We start from the raw sequence: 13,948 nt of genomic DNA on the forward strand, positions 1-13,948 counted from the left end.
TTTTAATATTATTCAATATCATTATATAAATTAGACAGGGATTACTTAATGATGTAACGTTTGCAGAATTTGATCGCAATTCCAATTTTATTCTTGGTTATATTTTACCTCATGTTATTGTGTACTTAAAAAACTAAAAAAACTGTTGTTCTTGTCGGATGTATTTCATACATGATGGAATTGTAGATATTTTAATAAAATAATAAAAAATATTTTATATAAAGTATTATTTATTCCATGATGTAATATCAATAGTTAAAACTACAATATTTAAATTAAAAACTATCAATATTAATATATTTTATTTTAAATTATTTTATAACCTCAATTTCAAAATCATTTTTAATCAAACATATTAAATTATTTTTTATTAAATCTCAATTAAATCAACGAGAAATTACTTTTTTAACAACAGTAAACAACGACCAACACATATTGGCTATACTGTTTCGGTCGGACCGGTTCCAGTTCAAAGTTTAAAATGTATTGAACCAAATCCGACCAGTAAAAAAAAAATTATTTTTATTCAAAAAATTAGTATTTAATATTATTCAATAATGTTATATAAATTAAACAAAGATCACTTAATGATGTAACATTTGCAGAATTTGATCACAATTCCAATTTTATTCTTAGTTATATTTTACCTCATGTTATTGTGCGTTAAAAAACTAAAAAAACTGTAGTTCTTGTCGGATGTATTTCATACATGATGGAATTGTAGATATTTTAATAAAACAATAATATAAAGTATTATTTATTTCATGATATAATATCAATAGTTAAAATTATAATATTTAAATTAAAAACTATCATTATTAATATATCTTATTTTAAATTATTTTATAACCTCAATTTCAAAAGCATTCTTAACCAAACATATTAAATTATTTTTTATTAAATCTCAATTTCAATTATAATTTTAACCAAACACTTATTTTTTTAAAACCAACCTCAACTAAAAATATTTTTTATAAAATATTTTTTTTTAAATCACAAATATAATAACTACGAGAATACTAATCAAGGCTATATGAGGTTAGCCCAAAAGCTTCTCTATTTATTTCATCTATAATAATTTTCTTTCCATGGGATTTTCTTTTCTGTCAACTTGTATGTAGTTTAAGGAAGCTTCTGTTGAAAACTATGCGCACAGCTAATCTTGGCAGTTTTGTATATATCACTTTCCCTCGATAGCTTTTTCCTCGGAAGACGCCTCCTCTCTTCTTACAAGAGGAATCCTATAAATCTCGAGTTTCTGGATTCACAACTCTCTAATCCACCCACAGGAACCAGAACCTCATCAGGAAACAGTTTCAGTAGTTATTCCATTTAGGGGCTGAAACTTGCTTAAATCCTCCTCCGAAGGCATCTCATCCCTGACATCAATCCCTGCTTCTATAAGTAGCAACCAGCCAACCAACAATGGATAAGTCTTTAACAACTCTATTGTTTTCTTGCACTTTATTGATCTCGTTGTGTGTCCCATCTCTGGCTCAAACTTGCGGAAACTATACTTTCTCTGGAAACCGATCGTACAGCACTTGCAATGACCTTCCACAGTTGAGCTGTTCTCTTCACTGGAATTACCACCCATCGAACTTGACAGCTGATATTGCATTCCGCAAATCTGGAGCATCGACATCTAACTGGATATCATGGGCTCTAAATCCTAGCGGGCAAGAGATGGCTGGTTCACAGGCTCTTGTAGCGTACCAACACCCCAATGGCTCCATTCTTGCTTACACTACCCAGTTAAATAAAAACCCAAATATGCAACCTGGTAGATTGATTTTCGATGTCCCCAGTATTGCCGCGGAGTTTTCCTCCAATGGGGATATGATAATATTTGCAACACTTCAGCTTACAGATAGCTTGCGTTCGACCAACCAAATTTGGCAAGAAGGTCCTATGAATGGAGGTAATCCTGGTGAACATCCCACCGAAGGACAAAATGGGAAATCGATGGGGACTGTAGATTTTATAGATGGATCAGTAACAACAACCGGTGGAACTACCTCAAAACAACGAAAGAGAAATGTAAGTGGATGGTCAATTAATTATGCAGTATGTATAGCTATAGGAGGATGCTATCTGGGCATGGGTTTAACTTGTATTTTTTTTTTTTCTAACTTGTAATTCTTAAGGTGATTTAACTGGTTTTTTCAGGTTCATGGAGTATTAAATGCAGTGAGTTGGGGAATTCTTATGCCTGTGGGAATCATTATAGCTAGGTACCTAAAGGTGTTCAAGTCAGCAGGTCCAGCATGGTTTTACTTGCATGTTACGTGCCAAACTTCTGGTTATGCTGTCGGTGTTGCTGGATGGGCGACTGGTATAAAACTCGGAAGCGATAGTCCTGGAATTTCCTATGAAACCCACAGAAATCTTGGCATGATCATCTTCGCCCTTGGAACCCTTCAGGTATTTTTACTAGCACATCGCTTTTTTTCTTTCTTCTAGCTTAAAGCAATTAATTGAAATTTGATTGTCATTAAACTTCTCTCAGCCTCCATTAATACAACATGGTATCGATAGTTTCTAGATTTCTTTCCTCATAGCAAAAGAAGGGTTTTAAGTGCATGAAGACCCAGCTGTAAGTACTCTTAAGGGTATCCAACAAAAGAAGTTCACTCCGAGAAAGAAACTGTTGTTAAAATATAGATCCCGCTTCTGGCTTCTAGAATTACCGTCCAATCAAAGTGGAAGGCTGAGAGAAACTCGTGATATATATTATGAGTCTAAGATTCATCATGGTACCTTCTAAAGCTAAAAAAAATTCTGGGAGTAAACGTAGTTTAACTAAAAAAAGAAATAGCAGAAGGAATGAGCGACCCCATCAAGATCAGCCACTGCGGCATCTGGGAGGGAACCTGTCTGCAAGGTCCCATTCCATCAACGTTATTAGAAACCATCCACCCTAGCAACCATTTCAAAAGGGAAAAAACAGAAAGTATAAAGAGACGGACTTACTTTTTTAGGTCCTGTCTTCTCCGGCAAAAAAAAATCATTGTCCCCACTATAATTTCTACTCAAGTAATGTAAAATTACCTTATAGATTAGTCTTCTCACAAATAATGCATTGCCGCCCTGTTTGCAGGTGCTTGCCTTGCTTTTGAGGCCAAAGCCAGACCACAAATACAGACTGTATTGGAACATATACCACCACACCATCGGATATACTACCGTGATTCTGAGCATTGCTAATATCTTTGAGGGATTTGAAGTTTTGGACAGTGAGGATAACTGGAAAAAGGCTTATACTGGTGTTCTAATATTTCTTGTGGTTGTGGCGGCTGTTATGGAAGCAGTAACTTGGTTCATTGTGATTAAGAGAAAGAAAGCTGCAAGTTCTGATAAGCATGTTAATGGAGAAAATGTATATGGCTCCAGGGCACAGCAGACTGCGTAACTGATGGTTGGTTTAACGTCAATTAACTTGCTCTGTGTTATATGTATATCTCCTGGTTAGAAGTTCATTAGCGAGATTCGGTTTTGTATTTTTGTTTTTCGGCAGTCTATTACATGACGATTGATGTATTTAGCGAGATTTGGTTTTGTATTTTTATTTTTCGGCAGTCTGTTACATGACAATTGATGTATTTTTGGATCACATATATGTTTTAATAGAGCCTGTGTTTGTTTTATTTGGTCATGATTTACAAATACAGCCTTGCTATTTATTCTTTTTGGGAAATTCTGTGATCTGCCATATTCTAGCCAGCAGGCAGGCAGGCATGCCTGCTTGCATGGATGGAGGATAACATCATCATAGTCTTCTTTGGTTATTGTATTTTTGTGTGGAGTTGAGGGTGAGATTAGAAAGCTGGTTTTATCTCCTCGTCAGGTCTGCACCTAATGCCTGTGGCGGTTTGTCATACCTGGGAAGTCATGCATGGGATTGGTCCAATTAGTAGTCATAGCCACAGAACTTTTCTAAACGAAGTCCAGCATGGCCCAGTAAGCACTCGATTGAAATGTAATAATATGACCCCTGAGCACTTCCAGAGTGGGAGGAGCTCTAGGAGGCAATTGTCATTCTCTGGTTCATGCATTATCTGATTAATGGAAAAGCAGGCGATGATTGGGAAACATCCTGTCATGACATGGAAAGTTTCAAACAAATACTGAGGCATGCGGTCGGAAAGCATTAATAAGTAGAAATTCGGTTTTGGAAAATGTCAACCTTCATTTTGGAAAACTATGTGGTTATTCAAAAATATCACGAAAACTGTTTCGGAAGACTACTCTTTTAAGTCATAGGAAGATGGGATTTTCTGTGAGCAATATCTCCACAAGCATCTGTGCATGAGCAATCATTGATTTCTGGAGAGGTGAGATTTTCATGGTTGATAAGATTTTACAGTATTCAACGAGGGGATGAAATAATTAACAGCACCTGAAATGCAGTTTGACTAAAGGCACAGGTGCTTCAAAGACATTTATATCTAAACAGAACATACATATAATAAAATAGGAGCACTCTTGTACAAGTTCTGGCGGAAGTAACAAAGACCATGGATAAACTAGATCCTAAACTGTTTCCCAAATGCAAAAATGTTGTAAATTTAAGGACAATTTAGGACTCAAACTCACACTCATCTGCATCTGTGAATGAGCGCTCACCGCTGATTTCTAGAGCGGCGATCTCTTTGATGACTTCAGCTTTGTCAGCTTCAAATTGTTCGTCCTCTGAAACTAATTAAGCAGAATTAATATCCTTGTTTTGATTAGCAATCTAGTATAAGGTAACAAGGACTACAAACTTCTGAACTTCGTTTTCTAATTATATCACTTCTACCTTTATCAATGCTGAAGTCGCCAAGAAACCTAAGGAGCTTGCTTCTATTTGTAACAAGTACACTGATGATCTCAGGAGGCTTTTTTTGATTTGCTACAAATAACTATCATTTACAAAAAGTTATTTAAAAGATGACAGATCAATAAAAGCAGACAAAATATCTACAATATCCAAATATCTGACTACACTACCTTGAACACATGAAACGTGTCCAGTTGTATTGTCTTATTTGAATCCTGCAAATGAAGGAACCAAGATTTATAGTGGCACAGAAATACTAAGGTTTTATACAAACACATGCACATGCTGTGTGCAAATATGGTAAATCAGAGAGGGAGGTGGCGAGAGAGAGAGAGAGAGAGAGAGAGAGATAAGCAGAAAAGGTTCATCAAGATCCTCATGTTCTCCAATGAACTCACATACCGAACCATCACAGCAGAATTTGAGCGGTCAAGTAACATGTCTCCCAACAGCTGAAGCACGTTATATGCTAGTCAGAAAAGATGTTGTATTATATTTCTCCTTAACAAATGTCTCTGATTTTTTTTTGGGAAAAAACAATAAAGGAAAGCTTTCAGAGAAAATAAAATCAAAAAGGATTTTCCCCTTTCACTTTTTTTTTTCATGCTTATAGTTGCTTTCAAATATTTGAGCTTATTAATTCCCAGCAATGGGATTTAGACATATACCACTGTAATTTTTTTATATAGAAAATCAATATAAATAAATTTGGACGAAGATGATTTTATCATAAAAAATATAAATCAACAAATGATGCAAAATATAGATTACTCCTGTGAATCTTGTATTACCTTGACAGCATGCCTTCTGGTTATGTAACTGGGAGATTGTAGCAATTGTGAATTGTATCCTTGGAAAAACTGGAACAAGGGAAAATTTGGTGTCACGTAAGATAGTGATAATAGGAATCAATCACTAACAAAATGGAAGGAAAAAGGTAAGTAAATAAGTGTTATGTTATGTTTAATCACACCATCAACATGGAGATTATACAGGGTAAGTATTTATCACCTCCAAGTGACATCCATGCCAATTACTTTGGTCTTATAATTCTACAGATTGTCTGATACCACTTCAAACTGGTATTTTTGCAAGCATAAATTATAAGCAATGCCTTTGGTTCTCATTAATGCTCTCTGATATGAGTGATCGGCATCCTCTTTTTTAAAACGCCGTCCCCTTCAGATGAATAAGCTTAAGAAGCTCATCTAAGTAACTCAATTAGTTGATCTTTTAGTTAGAAAGCCTTACAGTACGATCTTTGATCCAGAAATATATTTGTAAACAATTTCACAGCTGCTATTAAAGAAGCTCCATTGATCCTAGCAACAACAATTTATAATAGGATCAGTATTATGAACAATTGAGGGATGAATGATATAACTGCCATTTGAATGCCTCAAGCAGAGTCTGTTCTGAGCTGTCAGCGTCCTCCTTTTTACAATGCCATCCTTTTTTCAGATGAAAAGCTTTAAAAGCTCTTGCTTGCCAATGAGATGTGGCTCAACTATCATTAGTATCCTTTGTCTCCCGAGAGGTCTCTGTTCCAACCTCTTCTTTGTGTTGTAAATATAGTAACTCAATTATAGGATTGATTATTGTTCTAATCAGAGTAAGTTAACTATAACAATTTTAGTTATAAAACTGATTGCAAAATTAATTTATATGCATTCAATTATAGCTTCTTGAGATTTAGATTAATTCTAGACCTATATATATATATATATATATATATATATGTATGTGTATGTCTATATGTATATGTATGTGTGTGTGTATATGTATATGTATGTGTATATATATTATAGTCATATATTAAAAATAATAGAAATACTATTTTCACACTCTATATATATATTATAGTCATGTATTAGAAATAATAGAAATACTATTTTCACACTCTAACAATATATTAGAGCCATAGGATTCTCTTTTCTTTTAGCGTGGCTAAATTGAGTTATAATTTTTTTTTTCATAGTTTTTGTCCTACTTTGAGTATAGTAATAACAAAAGATAGAAACACATAAGTGCAAAATGTGATTTTTGATGTTGTTCCTATGACAACAAAAATCACAGAGCACAAACTAAATAATACCAACTATTTGAATTAAAGCAAAATAGTGCAAGTGTATCTTCGTAGTATTGATAAAGATGATCACCTTGTTGATGATCCACCATCTGATGCTGCAGCAAAGAAGGCATGGTTGAGAGATGATGCCGCAATTTTCTCGCAGATTCGAAATTTTTTTGATAATGAAGTAATTGGTTTAGTTAATCACTGTGATTTTGTTAAAAATCTCCTGGATTATTTGGTTTTCTTATATTCTAGCAGAGAAAATATCTCTCGTATATGTGATGCGTGTAAGGAGTTTTATCTCTTAGAGAAGCAAGATAGGTCTTTCATTGAATATTTTATGGATTTTAAACGGGCATACAAGGAGCTAAATTCTCTTCTTCCTTTTAGTATTAATATGAAAACTCAATAGTTTCAACGTGAGCAGATGACTATTATGAATTTCCTTGTAGGTTTGCCACCAGAATTTGATGCTGCTCAAACATAGATTCTTTCTAGTCTGAAGATAACCATTCTTTGTGACACCTTTACAAGAATCTTGTGTTCAGAGGGATCTCGATATGCTCCTATTGTTGTTGGTGCCCTTATGAGTCGTGGAACTTCAAATGAAGCTTGTCGAGGAAGTCGAGATAGTCAAGGCAGTCGGAAGACTACTGGTTTTCAAGGCAGTTGGAGTGGTGGTGGCTTAGGTAGAAATGTTGATAATAACAAACTGGTTTTTTTTTATTACTTTGATGAACTTGGTCATATAAGACGTACTTATTAGAAGCTTCATGGTAAACCACAGCAGCAAGCCTAGGTTGTTAATATTGCAACTCAAGGAATCAACTATGTATCTACAGTGTCTTTATCTAATGACAAGTCTGTGCTTATTTCTACTGATGAATTTGCTCGCTTCACTCAATACCAAGCTCACTAAAGTCCAATCCTTCTACAATTGATGAGTAAAGTAAACCCACTATATGCCTTATGTCATCCTTTAGCAAACGAGTCATTGATTCAGGTACTACGAACTATATGACAGGTGACAAAGGTATTCTTTTCCCTTTTAAAACTTTTAAAAATCTTCAAAATCTTACTTTGGCTGATGGGTCAACCACTTCTATTAGTGGTTCTCTAGTGTTACTTTGGTTGATGGGTCAACCACTTCTATTAGTGGTTCTGGAACAATCTCTCATACATTATCTTTTTCATTATCCTCAATCTTGTGTTTGCCTAACTTTTCCTTCAATATACTTTCTGTTAGTCAAATCACTAAGGCTCTCAATTGTTGTGTCTTATTTTTCTCTGACTGTTGTTTATTTCAGGGTCTTATGAAAGAGAAGATTATTGGTAGAGGATATGAATCTGCTGATCTTTATGTGCTTGAAACTACTACATCAAAAATGTCGAATCTAAAAGCACCAAAACTTGCTGCTTGTTCCAGTATTATGACACCTCTTAAACCTCATTATCGGTTAGGGCATCCTTCGTTACCCATTTTAAAAAAATTATTTCCTCATTTCCAAAAGTTAACTCATTTAAATTATGAGTCTTGCCAATTTATCAAACATTATCGCTCTTTATATGTACCAAGAGTTAATAAACGGGATGCATCCCCCTTTGAGTTAATACATTCTAATGTTTGGGGTCCTTGTCGAGTACTTTCTATGTCTGGATTTTGATATTTTATCACTTTTATTGATGACTATTCTCATGTCATTTGGTTATATTTAATGAGAAAAAAAGTAAAAATTACTCTTTATAGTTAGTGTCTTTTATGCTAAAATAAAAACTCAATTTAATGTTTTTGTGTGCATTTTACAAAGTGATAATGCAAAAGAGTATTTTTCCAAGCCTTTTAATTCCTATATGTCACAAAATGGAATTTTTCATCAGTCTTTATATGTTGACATCCCACCTCAAAATAGTGTTGCAGAATGTAAAAATAGATATTTACTAGAAGTTGCTAGAGCCCTTCTTTTTTAAATGAATGTCCCTAAACAATTTTGGACATATGCAGTTTCGACTGCTTATTTTTTAATTAATCATATGCCCTCATTTGTTTTGGTTAGTGCTATTCCTCATTCTATTTTGTTTCCTTCTCATTCCTTATTTCCAATTGAACTACGTATTTTTTATTGTACTTGTTTTATTTGTGATGTTCGGCTTGAGGTGTCTAAACTAGATCCTAAGTCTCTGAATGTATTTTTAGGGTATTCTCGTCTATAGAAAGGGTATCAATGTTACTCTCCTGAGTTGGGTCGTTATTTGGTGTCTTCTAATATTTCATTTTTTGAATCTATTCCATTCTTTCCCATGTCAAAAATTTATAATTGTGAGGAGGAGAATGATAATATTCTAGTGTACAATATTACCACTACTATTAACCATGCTTCCTCAAATGACCTAGTTCTCATAACACCAGTCATCACTCAAGTGCATTCTCGACATCCTCCATCATACAACTCACGCCCTCTACCAGCTTCTACGTTTATAGATCCTAGTCTTGATCTTCTTATTGTTTTTTGTAAAGGTAAAAGACGATGTACTCATCCTATCTCATCGTTTGCTTTTTATATATATACTTTTCTCCTTCTTTGTGTTGCTTTGTTACTTTTTTAGACTTTGTATCTATTCCCAAAACTTTAGTTGAGGCTTTGTCTCATCTTGGTTGGCGAGCTGCTATAAAAGAAAGATGAGAGCTTTAGACAATAATGACACTTGGAAACTCATAGACTTACCAGTAAGAAAACAAAGTATTGTTTGTAAATGTGTGTATATTGTCAAGGTCAATCCTGATGGGTCTATGGCTTGTCTCAAAATCTGTCTCCTTATGAAAGGATATGCTCAAACATAAGGAGTAGATTATTCTGATACCTTCTCTCCAGTGGCTAAACTTGCATCTATTCATTTATTTATGTTTATTGCTTCTACTAATGATTGACCTTTACACCAGTTAATTATCAATAATGCATTTCTTCATTGTGATTTAGAAGAAAAAGTGTATATTGAGCAACCACCTAGATTTGTTGCTCAGGGGAGTCTAATAAGGTTTGTCGACTTAGAAAGTCCTTGTATGGGTTAAAATGGAATCCACATGCTTGGTTTGGGTGATTTAGTGAGATTATTCAAGAATTTGGTACGAAGAAAAGTAAGTGTGATCATTCAGTATTCTTCAACAATCTGAAGTTGACCTTATCTTGTTGGTTGTGTATATTGACGATATTGTTATCACTGGTAGTGACAGTAAAGGCATCTTAGCTCTTAAGTGTTTTCTTCAAGCAAATTTCCAAACTAAAGACTTGGGGATGCTAATGTATTTTTTAGGTATTGAAGTTACAAAGTGTAAGAAGGTTACCTTTCTATCTCAAAGAAAGTATATTTTTGATCTTTTGACAGAATCTGGAAGGTTAGGTGTTGAACCTTGTAGTGCACCAATGGTCACCAACACACAACTTACCGTAGAAGATGGTGAGTTGTTTGCAGATATTAAGATGTATCGTCGATTAGTTGGCAAGTTAAATTATCTAACGATGACTTGTCTTAACATTGCATATCCTGTTAGCATTGCGAGCCAGTTCATGTCTTCCCTATAAACCACCAATTGGGCAGCTTTGGAACAGATTTTGTGTTATCTTAAAGGAGCTCCAGGACGTGGCATATGGTATAGAAATCATGGTCATACTCATATTGAATGCTTCTCAGATGCAGATTGGGCAGGTTCTAATATTGATAAAAGATCTACTACGAGTTATTGTGTTTTTGTTAGGAAAAACTTGGTGTCATGGATAAGTAAGAAGCAAAATATAGTCTTTTATTCCAGTGCTGAATCAGAATATAGAGCCATGACATAATCCACGTTTGAACTTATATGGATACAACAATTACTCAATGAGATTGATCTTGGTAGTTCATTACCTATGAAGTTATGATTGTCACATTGCATCAAATCCAGTTTTTCATGAAAGCACTAAACATTTAAAATTGATTGTCACTTCATTGGCAAGAAAATTTAGCAAAATTTGATCTCTACTAGTTATGTCAAAACTACGGAGCAGTTGGGTGATATCTTCATTAAAACTTTGAGTGATCCTAGGATTGAAGATATTTGTAACAAGCTAGGCATGATTAACATATATGCTCCAGCTTGAAATATTTGTAACAAGCTAGGCATAATTAACATATATGCTCCAGCTTGAGTGAGACTGTTGTAAATATAATAAATCAATTATAGAATTGATTATTATTCTAAATATAGCAAGTCAACTATATAGAGCTATCGGTTATAAGGTTGATTGCAGGGCTAATTTATATGCATTCAATTATAGCTTCATTTTAAGGATTTAGATTAATCCTATATCTGGATATATACATACTATACTCAAGCATTAAAAAGAAAAAAAAAATCATTTTCATACTCCTAACAATTCTACACTTTGTAAATGAAAACCTCTTGCTAGCTAACTCAATCATTTGTTTACGAAGTTTCACCGATCCTAGGAACAATATTGTTTAATAAGATCACTATTATGAACATGTAAGGGATGAATGGCAATAATGAAATTTCTCTGAATCTACCTCCAGTTCAATGTCTTAAGTGCTGTTGATTTTAGCAGTGAAACTAGTTGACACTCTGCTGTATTGGATCATCCACTATTCATGTTCTTTGAGAAGACTTTACAAGTTGCTGTAATATATGTATATAGGTAAACCTCACTGGACTAGAAAGGAGATATTGATTATACTACTTACCCAGTCATAATTTGCAGAAAGAAATTCTGCAACAGTTGATCTATGCCTTGTCAGGAGCTCCTGTGAAAATATGGCAGTGGGTCAGTGATCATACTCCTAAAATTAGAAACATATGAAGAACAATAGTACAAAATAACAAGTTCCACGAACAACATTAGGCAAATATACTGATTATTGATAGAACTGACATATTAAAACATAATCCGAGTGTGGATTATAGATAAATAAGTTATTGCATGCATCAAGAAATCCAAACACAAAACATTCTGGTTAAAACTGGCAAGGCCATAGGATGATGGATAGATAAATAGTAGGCCATTTGAGCTAGATGCTTGATCCCAACTCCATAGGTAGAAGATAGCGAAGACAGTAAAACAAAGAAGAAAATATGGTTATTGTGGAGGTCGAAGGTTTTTTGCCTGCTAAGGTTTCAATGAACACATGTAAGGACTAGTAGAAATTATGTTCCTGATACAAACTTATCCTGAAGTTCTTAATCCTGCAAATTTATCATTTACATAAATATTTTGATGGTAAGAACAGCTGCAAAGGCTTCTAAGATGGATTCGAAAAAAATGCATTAATGGATCTAATACTTCAAATAGGTAATCACTTAGTCTATGAAGAATAAAAGCAGTAGTTTTCTGCCTGCACGATACGCACATCAATTTTAGATGTAAGAACATAAATAAGTAAAAGAGCTGCTCACCATACCTTAAAAGTTGACTGAGCATCTGATGCTATGTCAAAATTTGGAATTTGTATGTAGGTAAAAAATTTCTTCATGTACTCTGATCCCAATACGTACCTGAGAAATCAATAAGATTTATTGAAATAAATCACGTTAATTGTGCTAATGCAGAAATTAAGCCATATTTGACAATTCCGAAGCTAGTGTGGTCGAACTACAGAATAAAAATGAAAAATGGTAACACGGCTACCCTTGGCATACACCTCTGATGTCCTCAATTTACTTCACTTCCTCTATTTGAGGGAAGAAAGACAAAATGCCTACAACTTTGTGCTACAAGTTTGGAGGGAGTGCATTTCGTATCTTCATGAACTTTCTGGACTACGTCTTAGATTGCAAGGCAAAACCAAATACTAATTACTAGTTTGAATTTAATCTGAATAATAATATTCATTTAAGAGGGTCAACTATGCCTAGAAATTTCCTACAATAAGCAACAACAAGCAACAACAAGATCAGCACCTCAGTTTTCTGCAGCAAAAGAATCCGGCCTTCATTTCAACTATAATTAACCTTCCAATGTCTCTAAAGACTAACAAACTGACCAGGAACAAAATCTGAACCTTAGCCAGTAAACACATGGCTAATGAAAACGTTCATCATTGCACCAGTAAACACATTGCTGATAAGACTTCACAGATTCAAATAATAAAAAATAAAAATCCAAATCATATAACTTACATAGCCACAATCTGATGACGAATGCACTCCCTCGAAATTGCACCATAAGTTAGAGCAATGTCACCATCTTCATAACTAATCACATTAGTAGGAAATTAGTAAGAAAAATTAAAAAAATTAACACATCACAACCACAAGTATTGTTTCTTGACAACAAAAGTCTATTTATTTATTTTTGGTTTACCCAGGGAGCAAAACATCCATGAGGTCTAAATTATTTTCCAGATACTCGGAAGCAATCAACCGCCCACCAACTCGTTGCCTCTGCAAATTTGCTAGAACATGAGTAGCATTTTGACGTGCCTGAAATTAACAAAGGGTGCTCATGAAATCCACAAAACCGGTCTCATCAATCATAACATAATAATAATAATAATAATAATAATTAAAGAAATAATATATATTTGGTTGATGAGCTTACCCCCAAGTCAAGTTTTGGAAGACAAACAACGAGAAGGCGGAACGTATCATGCTTAAAGAACTCCCGAGCCAAATGCGCGCATGCATCAGGATTCGGCTCTGCTTGTCCATTCCCAAATAAAACTATCCTCATCTCCAGAATCTGTTTGCTCAGCTCAGACATCTGCTCATCATTATTAATTTTCCATAAGACATCGATCTAAAAAAATTGAGAAAGAAAGAATAATCAGTGCATACTGAACGTACCTTTTCCTCGCGCTTGCGTTCTCGAGTTTCGGTATTCTGGTCAAGAAAGATTAGAAGATCACGTGTTTGGAGCACCAGCTCCACGGGAGTCCGGGGTTTTGGCTTGAAGAGTCCCTTCATATCTTAGACACATGCACGAGCAGGAAATCTTCTGCTGAGGATTTGGTGCGACGAGGAGGAGGAGGAGGAGGAAGTTTTAGTAGCGGAATAAGAGGAGAAG

The 13,948-nt window shown here is 34.4% G+C and overlaps 2 protein-coding genes across 2 annotated transcripts; one reads left to right on the forward strand and one right to left on the reverse strand.

Annotated features, from left to right (window-relative positions):
- Positions 1-1,110: 1,110 nt before the first annotated feature.
- On the forward strand, positions 1,111-3,655 carry LOC105110230 (cytochrome b561 and DOMON domain-containing protein At5g35735). The gene is made up of 3 exons (XM_011005209.1): positions 1,111-2,040; positions 2,170-2,424; positions 3,101-3,655. Exons 1-3 carry the CDS (start codon positions 1,426-1,428, stop codon positions 3,410-3,412), a joined length of 1,182 nt encoding a protein of 393 aa, XP_011003511.1. The 5' UTR covers positions 1,111-1,425; the 3' UTR covers positions 3,413-3,655.
- An 814-nt stretch (positions 3,656-4,469) lies between these two features.
- LOC105110231 (putative MO25-like protein At5g47540) lies at positions 4,470-13,948 on the reverse strand. Its single transcript, XM_011005210.1, has 11 exons — positions 13,729-13,948; positions 13,484-13,645; positions 13,247-13,365; positions 13,063-13,137; positions 12,345-12,438; positions 11,631-11,690; positions 5,614-5,682; positions 5,177-5,274; positions 4,993-5,038; positions 4,802-4,904; positions 4,470-4,692 (listed from the first exon to the last, which is right to left on the reverse strand). The coding sequence occupies exons 1-11, from the start codon at positions 13,846-13,848 to the stop codon at positions 4,580-4,582; spliced, it is 1,059 nt and encodes a 352-aa protein (XP_011003512.1). The 5' UTR covers positions 13,849-13,948; the 3' UTR covers positions 4,470-4,579.

This window comes from Populus euphratica, unplaced genomic scaffold, assembly GCF_000495115.2.
Source record: "Populus euphratica unplaced genomic scaffold, PopEup_1.0 scaffold244.1, whole genome shotgun sequence".
Lineage (NCBI taxonomy): Eukaryota > Viridiplantae > Streptophyta > Magnoliopsida > Malpighiales > Salicaceae > Populus > Populus euphratica.

Excerpts from the sequence above, each read along its gene's own strand:
- LOC105110231 (XM_011005210.1), bottom strand. The coding sequence starts at position 13,848 with ATGAAGGGACTCTTCAAGCCAAAACCCCGGACTCCCGTGGAGCTGGTG. Across the intron at positions 13,646-13,728 it reads AACGCAAGCGCGAGGAAAAG|ATGTCTGAGCTGAGCAAACA; the intron begins GTACGTTCAGTA and ends AATGATGAGCAG. Across the intron at positions 4,693-4,801 it reads CGACTTCAGCATTGATAAAG|AGGACGAACAATTTGAAGCT; the intron begins GTAGAAGTGATA and ends AATTAGTTTCAG.
- LOC105110230 (XM_011005209.1), top strand. The coding sequence starts at position 1,426 with ATGGATAAGTCTTTAACAACTCTATTGTTTTCTTGCACTTTATTGATC. Across the intron at positions 2,041-2,169 it reads CAAAACAACGAAAGAGAAAT|GTTCATGGAGTATTAAATGC; the intron begins GTAAGTGGATGG and ends TGGTTTTTTCAG. Across the intron at positions 2,425-3,100 it reads TCGCCCTTGGAACCCTTCAG|GTGCTTGCCTTGCTTTTGAG; the intron begins GTATTTTTACTA and ends CCCTGTTTGCAG.